We start from the raw sequence: 22830 nt of genomic DNA on the forward strand, positions 1-22830 counted from the left end.
TTTTTTTTCAAAATAATGATACGCTCCTCAATCACTTTCGCGACACGCGACGACTCTTTTTCGCGACGACGTTTCTATTTTTTTTTCGTCGCGGCTGGAACAACTTTAAAGTATCACAATGATAATACTAGGTACTGTTTATGTGATTATTTATAATAATAAAAGCGTCTATTGTGACTTTTTTGGGTGACTTTTATAGCCGTACTGAAAGTGCAGTGTTTAAATGGATCACTATTTAATTAAACACAAATTCAAATGCAAATAAAATTGGAAATAAATATAGAAATTCATAAAACAGCTCTAAAAAAAACATTACAGACAGTGTGTGTGTGTGTGTGTGTATGTGTGAGAGAGAGAGAGAGAGAGAGAGAGAGAGAGAGAGAGAGAGAGAGAGTTTGCGTGTATGCGCGTGTGCGTGATAGTGTGTGAGTAAGTGTGTGAGTGTGTGTGTGTTTGTAAGTGTGTGTGTGCGTGAGATTCTGGTCATTATGCAACCAGTGGGTAATGAGGGTTTAACAAAACAGAATCTTTTTTTTTGTTTTGTTTTATTTCGGAGAAATGCTTTGATAAATTAAATTGTGCATTTGAGATAGGAAGGCTGAGTCTACATCTGTATTCGATGTCGCCATCTAGTGTACCATTAGTGTACTCACATGTGCATCTATTTTTTTTTTGTTGTTGTTAAAGGGATAATTCATCCACAAATATTAAAATACAGTCATCATTTGCTCATCCTCACGTTGTTTATAAACTGATATGATTTTCTTCCATGCATGGAGATCATGTCAGGCAAGAATCACAGCATTTCATTATATGAAAAGAAAAGATGTGATGAAGAAAAAGTCACTAACATTCACCTTTTGTTGCTCCTTGGAAGAAAGAGATTGTACGAGCAAAACACTTGACGTGTGTCCGCCAAACCTTTGCTAACAAGAACAAACTAAAAGGCATTAAAATATAACATTGTAATTTTATGTTTACAGTTTTGATCAAGTTGGTCTCAAAACATCATTTTTCCACACCAGCCAGAATAACACATCATTAATTTATAAAGAAGAGCAAGTTAAAAGGTAACTCTCGCCAAAATGCAACCTAGGCTCTTTTTGTGAATCTACCCGAGGCAAACTTAATTAGAATGGAAACGCCACTTTTAAGTTTGACCGTATTTTCGTTTTATGTTAAAATGCCTTGTGAATGGGAGTGAATGGGGCACTTTTATGATAGCATCAAAAATCACTATTTTTAAAACACTAAGGAGGCTCGATTCAACATGAAACTTTGCTCAAAGTATCACCAGGGGCTCTACACATGAACTCGAGCATTGAGAACATTGTTTGTGTTTACAGGGTTTACTAAAAAGAACTATTTTGAACAACTCACTGTTGCTTTGTCCGCCGGCGTTTTGACAGTCAAAAATAGTTGATCTCCGATTGCGAATGAACTGACTCTGAATTTTAGTATTGCTTCTTATATGAGGATCCTTTTTCAAATACAAGGTCAATATTGATTTTCACTAACGACCTTTCTCAACATTCAGTGGCCAGCTCCATCGGTCCCGCTCACGGATCAACATTCAGTGGCCAGCTCCATCGGTCCCGCTCACGGATCGGAAGCCCGCTCTGCGGCTTCTTCCGCCCGTGAAGAGGACCCGATGCTCGAACTATCTGGCTCCGAGGAGTTGGATATTTTGAGCATTGAGGCAGGAGAATGTGAGGACTTGCCACCCCATTCTCCTGCCTTTGAGGAGCTGCTGGAGGTTGTGACCAGGGCAGGACAGCCTTCGCGCCGGAGCCTCCCATTTTTCACCAATCTCCACACCGAGGTGTCGAGATCATGGAACAAGCCCTTCTCTTCACGACTTTCGAGCCACAATATTCACATCTATGCTTCGATTATGGGTTCGAAAGGGAAGGGCTATGGGACGATGCCACGGGTTGAAGAGGTGTTTACATCCCGTCTCTCGCCCGATGCTGCGTCGTCCCTGAGAGCTCCGGCGCTTCCCTCCAAGCCCTGCCGTACAACATCGGCCTTGGTTGGGAAGGCATATATGGCGTCAGGTCGGGCTGGTGCATGCCTGCACACGATGGGGCTTCTGCAGGCATACCAGGACGACCTCCTCAAAGAGGTGGATGACAGTGGGGAGGTCGCCCTCGACGTCATAAAGGAAATGCGTAGAGCGGTCGGCTTGTCTCTCCGGGTTACCAAGGAGACGGCCCGCACCATTGGTCGCTCCATGGCAACTTTGGTAGCTACGGAGAGACATCTGTGGCTGAATCTGTCGGGCATCGGGGACAAGGACAGGGCCTTCCTCCTCAACGCCCTGATCAACACCGTCGTCGAGTGGTTTCAGGAGGCGAAATGACAGTCAGCCGCCTTCAAACAGCTTATCCCCCGCCGTCGTCCTAGGTCTCATGGGTCTGCTGCCAGGGGGCAGTCCCACGAGGCAGCCGCCAGCTCCTCATACCTGCAGCAGCAGAAGGAGAGTGTTGCCTCTCGTGCTCCCCCACAAAAGGCCTGGAGCCAGAGGCAACACCCTCAGCCGAAGTCTTCCAAGCCGAAGGCAGACCTGAGGACTGTCATCCAAGCGAGGAAGGCTTCGGCAAAGAAGTCGTGACGCGATGCGCAGGCCTCTGAGGGTGGCCCCCCCCGCGATCGAGCACCAACAGCTTGCTCCTTCGCGGAGCCCTCAGGAAATCGATGTTTGCCTCCCGCCACTAAGTGCGCTTCGGGACGCATCAGTTTCCAGCGAACGCAAATCGTAGTGTCCGCCCGAAAATATTGCGGCCCTTTCATGTTCGCTTCCTCTCACGAGGCCTGTAGAAAAATAAATCAGTTAGTTCCTGCCAGTCAACCACTTCAGGTCACCGAAATCCCAAATATAACACCAGATGTCAGTCTCGAGAGAGACTCTAGTAGATTATCTAGACACGTGGAAAGGTCTTCGAAATATATCTCAGTGGGTCCAGCGCACAGTGGAAAAGGGGTTCAGCATTCAGTTCGAGTATCGTCCACCAAAGTTCAGCGGGGTTGTGCATACGCTGGTCAGCCCCGAGCAGGGTCAGGTCATGGAACAAGAAGTTCAGTCCCTCTTAACAAAGGAAGCCATAGAGCAGGTTCCTCCTCAAGAGAGGGAGGCCGGGTTCTACAGCCGGTACTTCATAGTTCCCAAGAAGGATGGGGGGTTACGTCCTATTATAGATCTCAGGGTATTGAACCGATGTGGGCATAGTTGTCTCCTGCTCGTATAAACACCATATTGACCATAGTAACGAGTATCAAGCTAGGCCAGGCCATCACTGTCAAACAATTTCAAAGGGTTTTGGGTCTCCTGGCAGCAGCATCCAACGTGATTCCTTTTGGCCTGCTGTATATGAGGGCCCTGCAGTGGTGGCTCAGGAATAGAGGGTTTTCCCCTAGGAGGCTTTCAGACGCGATTATCTTCACCTTTTTTATAGTTTATTTGAGGCCACTTCTGTGGAGTTATTTTAATGACAAATGTCGAGAGCGCATCTTAATAATGCACAAGCACAAATCTCTCAACTCGCAGGCGGATTTACTTCACTCGCACAAAACTGGACGCGTGTTTTCGGAGGGTATATGGATTGTGGGCACTGGGCACCCACCGGCAGAAACATAAATCGGCGCCTATGATAGTCGACACTATTGCACAAGCATACTCCAGTCAGAGCTTACCAGTCCCAGGGAACCTGGTAGATCATTCAACCAGGAGTCTGGCCACATCCTGGGCAGCACTGAAGGGGGTGGCACTAACGGACATATGCACAGCGGCATCATGGAGCTCACCTTGTACCTTTGCCAGGTATTACAGGGTCAGTGTGGTGGACCCAGTTACGCTTGTCACACGGGATAAACTGAGGCGTTCCAGGCAACAGGAAGTGTTCGGTTCATCCGGATGTTTTATAGGGAAACAACCACTTGGGGTCAGTCATCTGACATTGTTAACTAGGTCTCGAGGAGAGCTAGCAGAATGGCGTCATTCAAGGTAAGACCGCGGTGATGGTCATCATTCGGTCTCATAGATCCATAGTTATAGTCATAACGGTTTGTTATTGCCGGAGTATCTGAAGCTTGTGTAAAGGATCGGCCGTCTTCTGAACGGAGGCGGAGCAGCAGCTCATTTGCATTTAAAGAGACTTGCATTTTGCTCACACCCAAAAAGGGGCATTTTGACAAGCTATAATAAATGATCTGGGGGTATTTTGAGCTGAGATTTGACAGACTCATTCTGGGGACACCATAGATTTATATTACATCTTGTGAAAGGGGGCATAATATGTCATCTTTAAGTGTACTTACAACGCAGGCATATTTGAACTTTAGCTGAACAGACAAAATGAATGAATATATAGCCTGGCATAATTCACTGCTAAAGCTACAGTAAACTAGCCTAGAAATCTAGACGCACCCTAGCGGCAGCAACATTTATTTTTCAGCCAGGGTAGTCTAGCAATTCTCCGTTGACTTTCGAGCTGGAAAAACCAAACTCTAGTCAGGCCAATCAAATCGTGTGTAGAGTCAGTGGGCGGGCTTAACATAACGACGACAAAGTTGTGACGGTTCTGTGTGAATTCCCTGCTACTTGAAAACAAAGAATGGCTGATGACGAACAGCGGTCTTTCGAAACGGCTTTGGCCGCGACTCTGGAGGACTTTGAGAAAAGAACAAAGAACAGCACTTAAGTCATTGTTAAAAAAGATGTGTTCGTAGTTTTGCCGACCAGATACGGCAAAAGTTTAATCTTCTAGCTCTGCTGTTGGGAAAACGCTCTGGTTGGTTGTAGCGCTATCCTATTGCGTGCAGAGGGAATTTGAAAGACAACCGTTTATCCCGCCCCTCGGATTGAGCCCTGCCAATGGTGAGTTGCCAGACCTAACATCTTGATGTAGGTTTGGCTTGCCAGGCTAACAGTAAACACTTAAGCCCCTTTCACACAGCGCATTGAACCCGGGAAATTGCCGGCAAATTGCCGGAACGCCTTCTGTGTGAACGCAAACACGACCCGGGTTTAATGCCGGGATCGATGCCGGGTTGGGGACCTAGTAACATTGCCGTGTTCAGTCCCGGGACGCGCGCTGTGTGAACAAAAGCCGTAATAATGCCGTGTCGTAGTGATGACGCTGAAGCCGGGATCGTTCGCCAGCTGTGAAACGGTACGAAATGCGCAATTTTATGATCGAATCAGAGAAATAAATGCAAGCGTGGTTTCTCGAGAGAGAAATCGCAGCTCATAAGCAAACTGAAGACGCTGCTGAGACATTACAAGTCACATCGATGTCACGTGTCTTTCCGGGACATACACGGGTTGTGTGTGAACGCGCTCTCTGATTCCGGAAAATCACTGGCAGTGTGAATGAACCAAAATCAAATGAACCCGGGTCAAATACCGGGTCACTTTATCCGTGTATTTTCCGGAATCTCTGTGTGAAAGGGGCTATACAGTAACATTTATAAAATGGCAAAGATCAGGGGAAAAATTATTTTGTTATGATGAAAAAAGAAAACAGTTGTCAGGATCTCACAAAGAAAACAATCACTCGATATAAGATGTAATGGAAAACATTATTTCTCTTTATTTTATTAAAGCTTTATTTTATTATGAGGAAAAAAAGAAAAGCAAATGTAACAACCATTTGAAGTGCTGTCAGAGATGTTCACAATCTCACAATTCCTTTACAGCATTCATGAAACATCTCTTGCATGTGTATACAAGATAATCAATGCAAAATTAATATAGAAGTAAGATCTCAGTATAACTGTAAGGTCAAAAATAAGTAAAATGATTATCTAAAATAGACTACAAACAATAGATCATCTGAATAATAAAGAATATGAATAAATGATTCAAAGGGTGAGTAAATGAATACTAGAGTATGGATATATAAATATGCAAGTTTATATGATTAAAGATAAGAATAAAAAAGAACAACAATAATAAATGGATTATAACACAAGTTTAGCTCTTTAAAGCATATAGTCAAATAAACTGTTCTGCTTTCCTGGCGTGAACCAGACAATCACCCCTCAGATAACATACATGCGTGCACAGATGGCATTACAAAGTAATATTCCTTATTTCCCAGCAACAGAGGCAAATACAAAAAGAGTTAATAAAACAATTTCTATAAATCGCTTCAAAAGGCAGAATGCTCTGTGTTTTACAATACTTCATATTTAAGTAGAGCTGTTCTTCTCCTTTTCTATGTCAAGCACACATTGGCCATAAACACTATATAAAGGCCTGGCAAAATATTTTCTCAAATTGCAACACTGTTGGGGATTTTGTCTGGGGACAAATAACAATAATCAAATGTTAATTCCTCATTCCGGCTCTTGATTGTTTTGGTCACCTCATCTAGTTTCTTGCGGAAAGTCTTCATGGCTTCCTTCACTGGTTGCTCTGTGAAGCACATTTCTGGATACGTGCCTAAGTACAGCTGGGGGGAAAAGTAAGCTCTTCAGAAAGCAGAACAACATCTTTCTTTCTTTTTACAAGGTAAACTGACCCTTCTCTAAGCTCCGCCCCCTTGGTTACTGTCAATCACTCAGACAAGCTTATAAAACAAAGGAATTGGGGATTTTAAAATCATAATCCATATTATGGATAATCAAAACATAAATGACCTGTCACTGTTATACGTGCTCCAGAAAAAAGATAAATGATCCATTCTATAACTTTTAGATCATTTAGTTTAAAACTATACATTATCTAACATTAGAGAAGAGCAAAAGCTTGCCTGTAAGGATTGGAAGATATGTACAGAACACATGGCGTAAAATGTCATTTGTAACATATGGATTTCTAAAATGTGTGGACATAAAAGTGTGAATGTGGCACATAATATATAGAGTACTAGTAGACATTTCATTCTCAGTTTTTTGCTTCCCTCTTCTTTGCATGCAGACTAAAATTGAACAGAAACAGTTATTATGATTTATACTGGAGAATAACAGATCAGAGCTCCTAATATTTAATATTTTATACACACAACACCATTAAAAGAATAGATACATTTCCTGTTACTCCCCAAACATGATGATGTTTTTAAAGTGGGACTTAGCGAAGGGTCAGTCAAATTAATTGCACTACCTGATTGAAAATACCTGTATGTTGGCAGTGCCGCAGAACACATAAGCAAACAATCTACAACAATAAGAAGAATTGAAAATGTATTTGTGCCTACATATTTTTTCTTTTTAAATAATCTTTGGCCTATTTTTTTTTACCCCTCATCCTTCACTCGCATTTTGTAACACATCTTTCCCTCATTGTGATAATATTTTTTCTATTTGTTTAATGCAATTTTTATTTATTTATTTACCTTTAAATTACCTTAAAATTTGGTCAATAAATAATAAATAAATAGTAATTTAAGAACATTCCTCACATTCTTTCAACTTAAATTCAAAATAACAATTTCATGCATAACCCTTTTAATTCAGCTCAAAATATCATACTTTGGGTGTCTTTGCCGACCTCTTGTGGAAAAAAAATATATATAACATGATATTTCATGACTCTTGCCACTAGATGGCCTTATAGCTCTATATGGAGCTTTTTTGAATTCACAGGACTCCTCAAATTCATTCAATTGTTTTGTGTATTCATGGTTCAAGTGCAACAAAAGTCCTAGGGTCTTGGACCCCTCTGATGAACACTACATTTTTTTAATAAATAAATAAATAAATAAATAAATAAATAAATAAAATTAGTTTCGGGTCAAAATGATCCGAGGGTGACGCTCTGTACCCTCAGCCAGTAACAGGTTATTTTTTTTTTTCACATTGATTTAGACTAGACTGCTGTCATGTTCACTACAATTTCAAGTGGAAAGTATATCCAGACCGAATCAACATCAAACCTCATTCTTCTGGAACCGACTGAGGGCCCAAACTGTTCCTAGAGTCAGGCTGGAACGTCCACGATCAGGCAGACTCCTCATGATATAGTCCATATCCACTTGGCCCTTCTGTTCGGGAGGCGGCTTGCGCATGGTAGAAGGACTGTTGGGGATCCAGCCATACCAGTCAAACTGAAACAAAAAAAGTTTACTCACAGATATTAGCTTATAGATATTATCCAGAATTTTGCCAAGCAATTTTTTAACACTCCTGCAGATGATTTGAAAGTGTGTAATCTCACCTGTCCAAAGTTGACAGCAGCATGTTGTGCTGAAGCTGTGAATATCACAACGGTCAGGTACTTGACTAACTCCTTTCGAGTTTCTAGAGACTCAGAAACAGTGGCAGTATGCATTTAACTTCAGAACACATTTAAGGGTGACTTGAAACACACAAAGATGCATATAGAATATACAAGAATACAAACAATCATGCATGTTTGCACAGACCAACACTGATATTTTGGCCCCGTTTACTCCTGGTATTAAGATGCGTTTTGGTCAATTGGATCACAAGTACATGATGGAGACACATTCCCGTTTACACCTGGTGTTTAGTCTATTTTGTCCACTGTAAACCACTTCTGTCCTGATTTTTTTCAAGGGTAGGGTCTATGAGCGAGTAAATCTATGGGCTTTTTAAGATCTTTCGATCTAATGAACACGCTACATTATGGCCAATTATGCGCCCTTAAAATAGCGTCTGAATAACGCGCCGCTGACTTTAGACTAGGTTTTTCCTGGTCTGTGGCGGAATTGTTTTCTGGAACTGCAAAATAGCACCAGGGAACGTTTGCGCCGGAACACGCCTCCTCTTTACGCTGAACCGCCCCCGGGAGCGCAAGTTCATTCCCTAATTTACTGACGTGCGTCTGTGGAGGGAAAAGTCCGCTGTGCTTCGGGTGCAAAATAGGAATGATACATGCATTGGTGTACAAAGTAGTGTTGTCACGATACCAAAATTATTGTTTCGATACCGATACCAAGTCAAGTATTGCGATTTCAATACTTTTTCGATACTTTTCCTGAAAAGGGAGAAACACTCTCAAATATCTTTGCTGTGCTTTATTTTAAAACCAGGACACCATTCTAATCATATAACACACTAATAAATGAACATATGAACAGCAGATATATTAAACATTTGAAAAAAATATGAAATATAAAAAATAAATTAAAGCAATGACATTCAAGGTAAAAAAATATATAAATTTAGCAGCATTATCTCATTTATCATAAGAAATATAAGAGCTTTATCTTGATTCTGAACTTTGAATAAAAATATGAACAGCGATTATATTAAACAATGTTTAATATTGGTAACATATGATAAGCCTCATTGGTGATATATTTGACATATGGGGAGAGTTGTGGAAGGCCTATACTTCATGTTAAACATAAATATATAGCAGCAAAGACAACGTCGGCAGTGTTGACGGCAAAATAAGCTACAGAATAATTCGTTCTGTATTGACAGGTGCAATATTTGAAAATCGATATTTTTTTTAATTACATTTTATATTGTATTTGTCAACTTTCGAACATCAAAATGTCATTGATTAATATGTATTCGTGTCAAAATGACATAGAAACATCTTTTCCTATTCTATTTTGCCTGGAAACCCTTCCAATACGCTTGCGTGTCGCGTGAAAAATAGGCGTCGGTTCTATTCTAGCATGCACGCGTTTTCCGCGTGTCTCGAGCTGCACCTGAGACGCGTGTGTCACGCAGGCAGTTAACATGGGAGCTGAAATAAAAACGGACACGACACGCAGCCATTGTGTCGCCGGCCTTACAAATCTGGAACGCGGTCATTCTTAGAAGTATCGATACTAATAAATTAAAGAATCGTGACGTTTTTAATTTCCGGTTTACTTTTGAAGTTTCGGTGCACTGTGCAACAGAGCAAGGTAGGCAACGTATTTCCATATGTCACTCATCGCGTCATCTTTTTCTACGAGTCGTGGACCACTTGTCTTGACGAGTCGTGTCGTGGACCACATCTCGCTGTAGTGTTTTGTTACATGACACTGACAGCGGTGGGTTCTTTGCTGTGTTTGAGGCGTTTTTTTTTTTTTTTTTTAAGTATTGATACTGATAAATTTAGGTATCGTGACGTTTTTAATTTCCAAGTATCGCGATACTTTTGAAGTATCGGTACATCGTGCAACACTAGTACAAAGTCAATTGTGCTAGGTGCAAGATTAGGCCCTTACTCTGTTACATTTACTTGAGTACATTTTTTGATTTTTTTTTACTTTTAAGCAGGGCTCCGAACCGGTTCAAGGAACGAAAACCGGAAACGGACAAAATTTTGACAGAAACATAACCAGGAACGAAAACGAAATCAAATTTAATCATTCAGAAACGCTTATTTGAAATGGCCATTAACCAGTAATAACGTTATTTTATTGTTCGGTTTAATTTGGCACTCAACCAATCACAAATTCAAATAGTAAGGCCTATGCAAATGTGACATTGATGCATCCAACTTGAGTAAATGCCCGTGCCCAGCTGTCAAGTCATCATCATAGGTAAATCGCAATGGCAATATGCTGACTTTAGTTTTTAAGAGGATATGTCACCAACTAGGCCTACATTTTGTGAAATGCAAGGAAACACCTACATTCAAAGTGGAAATGAATGTCAGGTAATATACAGTATATAAGCCTATACGAGAAAAAAAATATTTCGCTTAAATAATTACAGATTAACAAAATGAAAAAATTATTCGGTTCATTGTTCTTTTGGTTCAGTGTGATGCGCTCCATAGTTCACGGAAAGGAAACCAAGACGGCAGAAAGTGGCATCCTGCTTGTTTTCTTTAACAAAAGCTTTACAGTTTTGAATGATGTATTACTTGATAAATTGATAAATTACAGAGCAACAGTTTCCTCTCTTAGAAGGAAAACAATTCCAGTGATCACACTGGCGCCTCACGCGCATACACAACATATTCTAGCATTGCTACCTTGACATCGCAGCCTGTTCATTATCAAAATAAAATTGTCAACCAAACATATAGAAAGTTACTCTGCTCAGTTTAAATAGTCCGTAATACAGTTTGTGAGATTCAGAGTGACCATGTTATATGTTATATGTTAAGGATGAGGTTCTACGTCAATAATGAAAACAAAATTAGAAGTTTTTCGCATTTCGTGGAGAGAGAGCACGATTGCGTACAGAAAGGCTTTAAAAACTGCTAGATCTGCTTATTTTTCAACACGTTTAGAGGAAAACAAACACAACCCTAGGAATTTAATCGAAACAGTGGCTAAATTAACGAAAAATAAAGCTTCAACACTGGAAGTTTCCAAACAGCACAGCAGTAATGACTTTATGAACTTCTTTACTTATAAGATTGATAATATTAGAGAGAAAATTATAACAATGCAACCGTCTACTACAGTATCGCATCAGACAGTGCATTGTAGTCTCACTGAGGAAAGATTTGATTCATTCATTGCTATGGGAGAGGAAGAATTGTCTAAACTTGTATGTTAGACCCTATAAGCTACTGAAAGAGATGCTTCCAGAGGTCATAGATCCTCTTCTTAATATCATTAATTCATCTTTGTCACTAGGGTATGTACCGAAAACTTATTAAAAACCTCTTATTAAAAAAACGCAACTTGATCCTAGGGAATTAGTCAATTACAGGCCGATCTCGAATCTACCTTTTCTGTCAAAATTAATAGAAAAGGCAGTATCTTCACAACCATGTTCCTTTTTAGAAATAAATGGTATCTGCAAGGATTTCCAGTCAGGATTTAGACCATATCGTAGTACTGAGACTGCTCCCATTAGAGATACAAATAATTTGCTCTTATCATCCGATCGTGGTTGTATCTCGCTATTAGTGTTACTCGATCTTAGTGCTGACTCAAAAATGATGTTGGCATTAGTGGAATTGCACTAGCATGGTTCAAATCATACTTATTTGATCAGTTTGTAGCAGTAAATGAAGAGATGTCATATCGATTACAAGTTCAGTATGGAGTACCACAAGGCTCAGTACTAGGACCATTGCTGTTCACGCTGTACATGCTACCCTTGGGAGATATCATTAGGAAACATGGAATTAGTTTTCACTGTTATGCTCATGATACTCAGCTCTATATTTCTGCACGCCCTGACAAAACTCACCAATTCACAAAATTAACGGAAAACGGAATGCATTGTGAAAAAGCTTTTTCAGGGCAGTACTAAATAGAAACAATGTTTTTATGACCCTTCTTAATAAAAAATAAATAAAAATAACATTTTGGAGATTCTGCAAGGTGTATGTATACTTATGACTAATGACTATTATTAGATGCCAAAATGTTGCTATGGTTATCACGTTCTCATGTTGCTATGGTTACTATGTAAATCATCACAATTTCATGACTCACAGGACTAAAATTTAGCGGATTCGCAGATAACACATTTAAATGCGGTTATCACTTTTCATAATTTATAGTGTGAACTATACTGGTCCTATAGAAGCATGAAAAACAAAACTATTATTTAGATTGTCAATAGCGCTCCCTTTGAGCCATCACTTACTTACCGCGTTCTGAACTCTCTCTAAAACTCTCGTCGTAAACATTGAAGTTGTCCGCACTGCACAGTGAATCTCTTATTTATATCACGTCTAGACTTTGTTGTTAATGAGGGGATTTGCGAAAGGATAAAGCTTGTGCTGTTTCTGAACATACATTTCGAGTGAATTCTCTACATGTTGACTCTAAAACACCTCTGATTTGCCACTGTGTTCATGCGCTTAATATACATGTCTGTGATTGGCAACAATGCTCAACGCTGAAACAACACAAGTAGTTTAGTTTCATTTTTGAATAATATTGTGTCCTCCAGTGCCCGGACTCGACTGTACTCAGGCATTTTTCAGACTCTAAAATGTCCGTGTCAAGTCCGAGTACAAATTCATCCGAGTGTGTGAAAAGTCTGAGTTCATTCAAAATTGGACTCGAGTCCGAGTTTGAGTTTGAGTACCCCAAGTCTAGGGAATGGAATACCCACGCCGCCATGCTGAAGGGATTATTGCCCTATTGCCTGAGCCTTGAGTCAAAGGACTCAAAGGAGTCCTCATCCCTAAGGTGCACCCAGCAACACGATCATAGACCAGAGCTTTTCAAGAACAGAGGCCTCAAAAGGGTTATTCTACAGAGAGGAAGCTTAACTAGGTTCATATTCAGGTCAGCATCCAAGAAGGCTCCAGAGAGCCTTACACTCAGAACTTCTGTTCAGACCGCCCTGAAGAGTGGAGGCCTCAAAATAGAGGCCTAGCAATGCTCTAACCCATTGGCAGTACAGAGAAAGCTAAGAAAGAGCTTAAAACCCAGTCTAACTGGTCCGGGAAGCTTTGCAGAGTGGAGGCCTCAATACAATGACTCTTATAATGAAAGGAGGCCTGGCAACACTCCACACTGAGGTCAGTAGCCAAGGAGGCTCCCAGAGAGCCTAATGACCTAGCATACTACCTTTACCAGCCGAGCTCTAGGAGCGGAGACCTTAGTATCATGACTCTCTAAATCAAGAGGAGGCCCAACAGCACCCCACGCTCAGGACATCTTGCAAGGAGGCTCACAGAGAGCCTACCACTCGCAATTGCTATCCTAGTGGAGCTCAAGGGATTGGAAGCCTTAGTAAGATGAGTCTTTCTAGCGAGAGGAGGCCTAACAACGCTTACAGTGGCCAAGGAGGCTCACAGAGAGCCTAATCACTTAGAATATGGCTGAACTCATAGGACGAATACACTACATCCTACGCCTGTCAAGGAAGCTACATAACAGGGCTAGCAGCCTGACACAATAATGGGCAGAGCTCAGAGGAGTGGAGGAATAGCGAGAGGAGGCCTAACAACGCTCTAGTTCAAAAGCATAGACCACTCCCAACCCAGATGCCCCAAAGGAGGCTCAGGAGTCTACAACTCAGTATTACTGGCCAAATCTGGCTCTGAGAAGAGGCCTCAATATGCTGACTCTCTAAGATGCGTGGAGGCCTAACTACGTTCTATACTCAGGACAGCTACAACTCTACAACGAAGTGCATAAAGGGAGAGAGCTCGGGGGAGGGGGGAGGACTAAATATACAATTCTCTTAGAAAAGCAAAGGCCAAGTAGCACTTATCAAAAAAGCAGCCGAGGAGGCTGAAGAGAGCTTAACAACTCAGCATTGTTACCCTGTCAAGCGCCCATCAAGGAGGCAAGTAGTGTACCTAACAACATGATGCTGCCCCAGGCGTAGCTCTGAGGAGCAGTTTTTTTATAAAAGAAGAAACCAAGGAGGCTCAGAGGGAGCTTAAGAACTTGACAAAACTGCCTACTAAAAAACAGGGGCCTGACAGGAAGAATCACATAACGAGAAGAAGCCTAACAATGCTACAGACCTTAGAAACAGCTAAGGAGGCTCAGAGAGCCCAAAAACAGCTTCTCGAGGCAGCTCAATGGAGCCTAATGGTCTTAAGGGAGTGGCCAAGGAGGCTCAAAAGCCTGACAACTCAGCACCACTGCGTGGTGGACCTCTGAGGACGGAGGCCTCAACATGAAAACTTTCTAACGCGAGAGGAGGCCTAGCAACATCCTACACTCAGAAGAGCTTACCAAAGAGGCTTACAGAAGCCAACTACTTGATGACGCTATCTGAGCAATGCTCTAGGAAGCGGATGCCCAAGAATACTTCCATAAAATGAACAGTCAGGGAGGCTCAGATGTTATTTAGCCTCTGGGACCCTAGAACGCTCAGAGCGATTACTCTGGATTACTTCCCTGAGATCTTTTCTTCTCCCTCTGAATTCACGCCTCTTCCACGCTTTACCCCTTGAAGGAGGGGTAGCGCGACAAGTTTCAGTTGAATGTAAAGACCTAAAACCGGACTGTAAATCATACAATGTATTGTTTTTACTAATATATTTTTCAATCTGGTCATATACAATTTTTCCCCATTATCTTAGACAACACACCGAAGACAGAAATAGGCCTATACTTAACCATATTTAACTTACAACCCATTTTATATAATGGAATAACTCTAACACGTTTAAACTCACTTGGTATTTTTATTTGTTCAATTGATAAATGAAACATATATAATACAAAAGGAGTAATTACTCTAGCACAGTCCCTAAAAATGTTGTAGGAATGTTGTCAATCTCAGGTGCCTTATTTCTTTTTATTTCACTAATGCATTTAAAAACTCCACTTTCAGTAACTGGTCTCAATCTAAAAGAATCATTAACAATTCCACATTGCCCATAAAAAGACTGGCCAGTAGGCGGAGAATAGACGTTTTTTTTTAGTGACTGTTCGAATGCATTCGACAACATGAGCGTCTACACTATGAAAGCAATCCAGTCAAATGCCTCTGGAAGTGGTCGAAAGTGGAGAATTCAAAACATTTAGACCCCGTTTACACCTGTGTTTAGCGTCATCCTCTTGTGATCCAATTGACCAGGTGTAAACAGGTGTAGGGTTGCAAATAATCAAAGATATATGAAAATCAACAAAGATATTTGCTTTTACTGAAATTAACAAAGACATTTGTTATACTGTTTCGCCCACCCTTCCTTCTTACACCAAGGACCATTTGGAATTCCTAAAAACAAAGAGGTGCTGATAGTACTCAAGGCCTGTAGACCAAGATATGTGGACATTGGGTGTCTTCTAATTGTCACTACTTTAGTACCATGGGGGAAGTTGTAATTATCTGATTGGTCAGTTTGAACATCTCACATTTGAGTTTTAATCACATGGTCAGGGAAAGGATAAAAGAAGATTATGTAACAGTTGCTCTGTCTCTATTTTTGATTCACTGGATCACTTTCTTGGGTCTCTCTCTCTTTTCTTTGCCTCTTAATCTCTACACTTTCTCTCCCTCTCTTTCTATCTCTCAGGTAACATTTGAACATAAATGCTGGGTCCAATTAATGGTAGAAGTTTTTATCATCTCAAACATCTATTTTGTAACTATTTTAAGTGTAACCATAACCATATTGTCATTAAAAGCCTTTCAATTACCAATAATGTGCTAACTAACTTTGATTTGGTATTGACTTTGAAGTGCTACCTATTGCAATACAAAATCATCACTAAATAGCAATGCTCTCCCACATGTTAAGCTATTGTAACTGTGCTTATTTCCGTCGTTGGTATAAGTAGCAGTGAGTGGTAATAGACAAGAAATGTACAGTTTTCTACAATCGTGATGACAACGTTTCTTTAGTAATTCGGCAGTCCTGCAGCCTGAACCCCTGTAGGAAATCCACCCTTACAGATAGCCTTTGATAAGTTTAAACCTGTACTCACTGTTAGAATTATTCATGCCAAAGGAAACATCCTGAAGAAATCCTTGAATCTCCACATCTCTTTGAACGGTCTCATCGCTCTCATAGTAGATCTCGACCACAGCAGAAACAAAACTAGGAAGATGAAAAGATGACAAATGAATGAAAATAACTTTTCATTGGAGTGAATGTGGACTAATTTGTACTTTTGCACTAGTAGTACAGGATCTGAACTGTTGCTACACTTACTCGTGTATTGCCTCCCAGATCTTCTTGCCATCATCTCTGTAATAGTAATTGGGAACATCTTCCATTCCTCGAGCTTCTATGGTCTCAGGGAAGCACAGGGACTCGTAGGTTAAAGTCTCCATGGCACTTTGAATCAATTTAGTCATCCCATCTCCATTGATGCTACTAATCTTTGGATACCAAGAATTCAGTTAATCTTTTGGATGAGGTTTTATTCTGGTGGATGTTTTTGCGTTTGGGAAATTTAGGAACTACTTGGGTCTGACAAAGACTAAATAATCAAATATGAATAGAAATGATTTGGATCCTAGCAAGATGCTGTTTATGTGTGGATATATTAAATTAGGTGTAAAACTACCTTGCCGATGATCCCGTTTTCACTGATGAGTTTTTCACGGGCCTCTTCATTGATTGCAATTGTGAAACGAACATGAGGTTTCAGTATCTGTAAGACGCATTTAAACATGTGCATTAAATGATAAACACTGATTTAAACGCATAACCTGAACCAGCAAAAGTGGTTTCCAAGTCATTCCCTGGAGGTTTTTGGTTAACATTAATACATGGATGAAAAGAAGGCAAGGATATCAGAACCAGCAACCCTTCATCAATAAACTGACAAATGTGAAACCACAATCTTCAGTTTAGCCCTGAATCTAAATATCATGACTGGATATTGAATGACAGGTACCTTGTATACAGGATGGACTGCAGGGAGCTGTCTGTACACAGCCATTTCAAAAACCTCTGATATCAGATGTGTCTTGAGAAGGTGCGTGACCAACTGGTGTACAATGAAGTCGGCAGATTTCACCCACATCTTGGCAAGCATCCAATCATATTCATTATCACTTGGGAGAAAGATTGGGCTCTTTTCCCCTGGGTTTTGACTGAGCTGAATCAGATATAAAAAAGCCAAGCAGATAAATTTTACTTTGGTGAGTAAATTCACAGCAAAAACACTTTTATTTTTAATTTATGTGTTCATTTGATACTGATTCTATATGGGACAGATACCTGAATGGCAATTGGCACAATTTGGTCCAATCCGTTCTTGTACAGCAGGCAGATGGGTGCAGTCAGATAGACCTTATCGCTGGATGTTGGCACTGCCTCCAGTATTTCATAATCCACTATGTAGATGTTTCCTGCCTGTAAACGTGTTTACAGGTGCAAAGTTTAGAACTAATAGTTCATGGGTTAAATAACATTGATTTGAGACATTTATGTAAACCAAATTATGTGAAGGATGTCAGAATACAAGCAAGTTTTGAATTTGATAACTGACCGACTGTTCAAGTGATTTATGTCTTAATGTTTCTGACCTCTAATTCCTCTTGTAGTGTGACACCTTTCTTCAGAAAGCTCTTCACCATTTCATGTGTGACTGGAAACTTGTCTGGAATTTCCATGCACTTCCTGATCATGACAGGATTGCAGCCATTCAAAAACTGATAGCCGAACATGCAATCCTTTCTCCAGTCTTGCATCACTTTCTCTGTTCAGATTTCAAAGGGGAAAATTGAGTCAACTGTCTTTACAGGTATGAAAAACAATGTGCCTCTGCTTTGATGGTTTCTCACAACAATTTTATTTTTTATTTTTATATATATATATATATATATATATATATATATATATATATATATATATATATATATATATATATAGTATTTGTAGAAACAAACCTAGTAGAGTGTTCTTGATATTAAAATCTTCCAATATATTTTCAAAATCAGCCATGTCTTTCCAGGAATGAATGAGACCTTTAAATTTGTCAAGAAATGATTCCCCAATCCTGAAAAAGAGTGCATGCTGTATAATTATAGACATGACCTCTATTTGCACGAATTTCATTCTGGAGAACTGAGGAAAATCTCAGTATCAAATCAACAAGGACTGTGGCCACGACAAACTTACACTTTCAGGAAATTGAAATCAAACTCAAACGTTTTTGCTGCATCGAACTGAACTTCTGGAAGAAGATGATCCATGCTCTTGGGGTAGCCTTCGCGCCACTCCCTCCAGCTTCAACAAGAGAAATGACAACATTTACTATGGTTACACTGTCATGTACACTTATGTTAGTTTCACTTTCATGGACTTTTAGTTTGTTTATCATCAGTTTCCTGTTTCCTTTGTCTTAGTTTCCAAAAGTCTATCATCACTCCAATTTGTCTTTTAGTTTGTTATCTTGTTTGCATATGCTCTCCGTTTTCAGTTCCCTTACTGTCCGGTATTGTTTGTGCACAGCACACTGTTTGTTTGTTACATTGTTTTTTGCATTACCTGATTCTGAGTTAGTTAATAAACCTTGTGTTATTTTGATCCTTTCTGGGATTTCTTCATCAGGGGTGTCCAAACTCAGTCCTGGAGGGCCACTGTCCTGCAGAGTTTAGCTCCAACCCCAATTAAACACACCTGAACCAGATAATCAAGGTCTGATTATCTGGTTCAGGTGTGTTTAATTGGGGTTGGAGCTAAACTCTGCAGGACAGTGGCCCTCCAGGACTGAGTTTGGACACCCCTGATCTAGACTAATGTGACAGAGACCAAGAATTACATTTAAAGGTGAAGTGTTTTTTTTTTTTTTTTTTTGTAGAGACAATTACAAGACTTTTCTCGGTTGCCTTGTGTTTTTATTTGACAAAAATGCAATAAATTGCAAGCAATCATTAAAATATTTTATATTTTACCAGTGGGCTGTTTTCGGGAATGCTCTAAAAAGTGTCAGCATTGCCAGAAAACCATTTTCTTGCTTCTCCAGAGTGATTAGTGACATCAGGGCCGTGCAGAGACCTCTGGAGGGGCAGGTGCTCAATGTATAAAAGGGGGGCACATGGAACAAGGCTTTAAATGGGGCTGTGTTTTTCCTGTCTTAAAATGAGGCGGAGGTGGTAAAATCCTAATAATGTATTTTAATAATAAGATAATAAAATGTGTATTCATCATATAGCCTAATGTGTTTCCCACATCATTTTTGTGGGTGGAGCTTGTTACCTCTAGGGGGGTCCGGGGGCATGCCCCCCCGTAAGAAAATTTTGTACATTTTAAAGATAAATTCATTAATCTGGTGCACTTTGAGTCACCCAAATCTGCCCGAATCCACTGTTAAAAATAAATAATCCATCCGCAAACCGCCCATATTCTTTGATTTAGATATCTGCATCTGATCATCACATTACAATTATTCAAATTCTTAGTGTTAAGCATGATAGTATGGTAACATATCACACTGAAGTAGGCTGATTTAAAATGAACATTTATATACAATAAAAGTTCTTCTTTTGGCAAAATTACATTTCCTTAATAGCCTAAACAGAGGCTTTACTCCCTTCAAACTTAAAATGTCAATGTTTCATTACATCACTGTTTGAAATCTCTAATTTTTTGTATCTTTTATAAAGGGCATCTTTCCCCTAATTTTATTAAATGTATGCTCCAACTTTCATTTCAAATTCTTAAATTTGATCAATATATTATAGTTATTATATTATAGTTACCAATCACATTAAATAATTTACATTGAAAAATTATAACTGTATTAAATTAGATTATTTTAAATATTTTTGAATATACAAAAATAAGGAGTGTTGAAAAGATGATACTTTATGAAACTAAACCGCCAGTAGGAGGCGGCAGGCGACCGTTTTAATGAGCGAGTCATTGAGTCATTCATTCAAACAATTCGTTCAATCGGCTGATTTATTCAGAATGAGGCAGTTTGTGAATGGGTAATTGAATCTTTGACTCAACCGATTCGTTCAAAATGCTGAATCATTCAGTAATGCAACAAGTGTTGCTGTGAGATGCGCGATGGTTCTGCGGTGATATTTGTTTGGAACTATTTTCGCTGCTGAAACAGAACAAAAACAGTCATTGCGTCTAAAATGTAAGTGACTTAATTTTAACTATTTGTTTATTGACCTGTTATGAAATCAGTCTCGGTTTTAATCTTGATGGCATTCAGGAAAACAGTTACTTCTACAGCCTACACACTGCAATATAAACAACATCTCTGCATGCTCTCGTCACGTCGTCCTTGTAAAATAATAATAATAATAATAAGTAAACAAACATCAAAATCACTTCGCTGAAAATGAAATGCCACTTACCAGCAGCCGCAGATTTTAAGATATCTTCTGGTAGTGCGCGTAGCCGCGCGAAATTAAAGAATGTGCGTGCAGCGTGAGGAATCGTTCTGGATGAGTTCGTCAGGTGAAAGGTCATCATGTTGATCATTTCATTTACGGCTAAATTATTATTTATTAATTTTACTAATAGTTAGGTTGGGCAGGCATCCACAAAAGGGCCTTTAATTACAAAAAAAGGAGAGGAAATTTTGCCTTGACAAAAGGGCACTTTGGGCACCAAGGGGCAGGTGCTCGAGCACCCAACGCCCCCCCCCCCCGCACGTGCCTGAGTGACATGGCATTTATAGCTCAGGTAACTGGTTAAAAAGGGGGACAACTTTCCAGAATCGAGCAAATATCAAAGTCAGCGTCCAGCTCAAGTACTGTACTTCCATTGAGATGAATAGAAATCCTCCTTGTCTAAGCCCAACGCACCAACGTTTAGCAGGGGGAAGAGTGTGCAAACAATGGCAAATTCCCTTTGGCATCCCCTGAATCCTTGGTCAAAATGCAAAGACTGAAAAGAAGATTTCTACAAATGCGTTCACTTTTGTTTTGTCCAGTGTTCTGTCACGGGTGGTTGCTGGAAGAAGAATACAATCCAACACAGGTTTATTCACAAACGCTCCGAAAGAATGGCGAACGGAGAGCAACACTCACTTAACATAGACGACACCAAACAATGACCTCAAACAGACCTGAACATATACAGGTGATAATGATAGTAATGCACAGCTGAGCATAATTAGTGTCCGTGACAACAAATGAGTGACGAAAGAGGTGGTGACAAAACATAATGAGTCCAAACTAATGTGAGTGTGACACACACACACTGCTGCTACGGACCTGTGTATGACAACGATTTTACAACATTATTGTGTCAAGCACACTGAACTCTATAGGGAGGAATAAAGAAAAAACTGCAACAAATGAATATTGTTCAAGAATGTGATTGTTTCTTCAAACCTGAATTGTTTCTGTCTAAATTCCAGTTCTTCTCTTCTTTTCTCTCTAAGCAATTCGGTTTCATCCTGAGGCAATCGAGCTAAATGAATGCACAGAGAAATATATAGCACACATTTTACACATAGCAAAGACAGCATTTAAGACATGATTCAGTAACAACTGAACAACTGAAGTTTAAAAATTTAAAACAATAATGCTTAATTTAAAATGAACGTATACCAGTGCCTTCTCGGATAATCACTTCCTTTTCGTTTTCTATCCAGCAATGACAGGGGAACTCGAAGTGTTTTCCAGAGGGTGTTTTCACTGTGATATGCTTACAAAACCACTGAACATTGACCAAGTGTTTCTTCTTTTCAAGTTTCACCTGAACAATGTCTCCGAGGTCCTTCTTCACATGGATGTCGAATGACAACTCCTTTAATGACAACTTTTATTAGACACGTTCAATTAGATTAGATTAGATTGTTTATTTAGCCACACGACAACGCTGGTGGAATTTGTTTTCGGTACAGTATGTTTAAGCTCTACATCATCATACATTACAAACAATAAATAGACAATACACTTAACAACATGTAAAAATACAAGATACAGTGGGTAAATGACCATGCGTAGTGTATGAGAGGACAAACTAAACTAAAGAAAGGAGTTCAAAGTCCTGATGGCTATGGGGAAAAAGCTGTTTGTGAAGCGTTTGGTCTTGGTAGAGAGTGACCTGTAGCGCCTCCCTGAGGGAAGGAGCTGAAAGAGGTGGTTCGCTGGATGTGAGGGGTCGGAGATGATTTTTGCTCGCTTTACAGTCCGATGTATATAGAGGGAATCGACTGAAGGCAGTGGTTTCCCTATGATCTTGGATGCTTTGTTGACGGTCTGCTGTAGTTTTTTCTTTGTTTGGTTGTCTGTGCTACCATACCATACTGTTATTGATGATGTAATGATGGACTCAATGATAGCGGAATAGAACAGAACAAGGAGCTGATGTTTGATCCGGTATTTTTTAAGCTGCCTGAGAAAGTAATGTCTTTTTTTTTATACAACAATTTTTATTATACAGACAAAAGTTTACATTAATCATTAAAGAGACGAGCATAAAAGAAAAAAACATTGTCTGCACTTTTTTTTCTTTTTACACATTCCTTAAAAAAAAAAATAATAAAAAAAATAAAAAATAAAATAAAATCACACAAACAACAGAGTAACCACCATCCCAAACCCCTCCCCCCACCCACCCAGGAGGATTAGAAAATAATCGGTAGTCTCTACAACCAATTATAC

General features: G+C 39.9%; 1 protein-coding gene across 3 annotated transcripts in view; it reads right to left on the reverse strand.

Annotated features, from left to right (window-relative positions):
* Positions 1-22830, reverse strand: part of LOC311288274 (polyunsaturated fatty acid 5-lipoxygenase-like) — a 135878-nt gene that overhangs the window by 103831 nt on the left and 9217 nt on the right. The window contains exons 2-14 of one of the 3 annotated variants that reach the window (XM_084405599.1): positions 21772-21970; positions 21553-21631; positions 18374-18481; positions 18142-18251; positions 17779-17951; positions 17471-17605; positions 17145-17348; positions 16812-16898; positions 16454-16623; positions 16227-16339; positions 8162-8244; positions 7881-8051; positions 5563-6455 (exon numbers count right to left, since the gene is read on the reverse strand). In XM_084405599.1, the coding sequence (XP_084261725.1) occupies positions 6276-6455; positions 7881-8051; positions 8162-8244; positions 16227-16339; positions 16454-16623; positions 16812-16898; positions 17145-17348; positions 17471-17605; positions 17779-17951; positions 18142-18251; positions 18374-18481; positions 21553-21631; positions 21772-21970 (1812 nt within the window). In that variant the 3' untranslated portion in view covers positions 5563-6275. Of the gene's footprint in view, positions 1-5562; positions 6456-7880; positions 8052-8161; positions 8252-16226; positions 16340-16453; positions 16624-16811; positions 16899-17144; positions 17349-17470; positions 17606-17778; positions 17952-18141; positions 18252-18373; positions 18482-21552; positions 21632-21771; positions 21971-22830 lie in introns of those variants that run through there. The other 2 variants (XM_084405600.1, XM_084405598.1) reach the window with 2 other exon arrangements.

The sequence above is a fragment of the Rutilus rutilus genome (assembly GCF_951802725.1).
Source record: "Rutilus rutilus genome assembly, chromosome: 3".
Taxonomy (NCBI): domain Eukaryota; kingdom Metazoa; phylum Chordata; class Actinopteri; order Cypriniformes; family Leuciscidae; genus Rutilus; species Rutilus rutilus.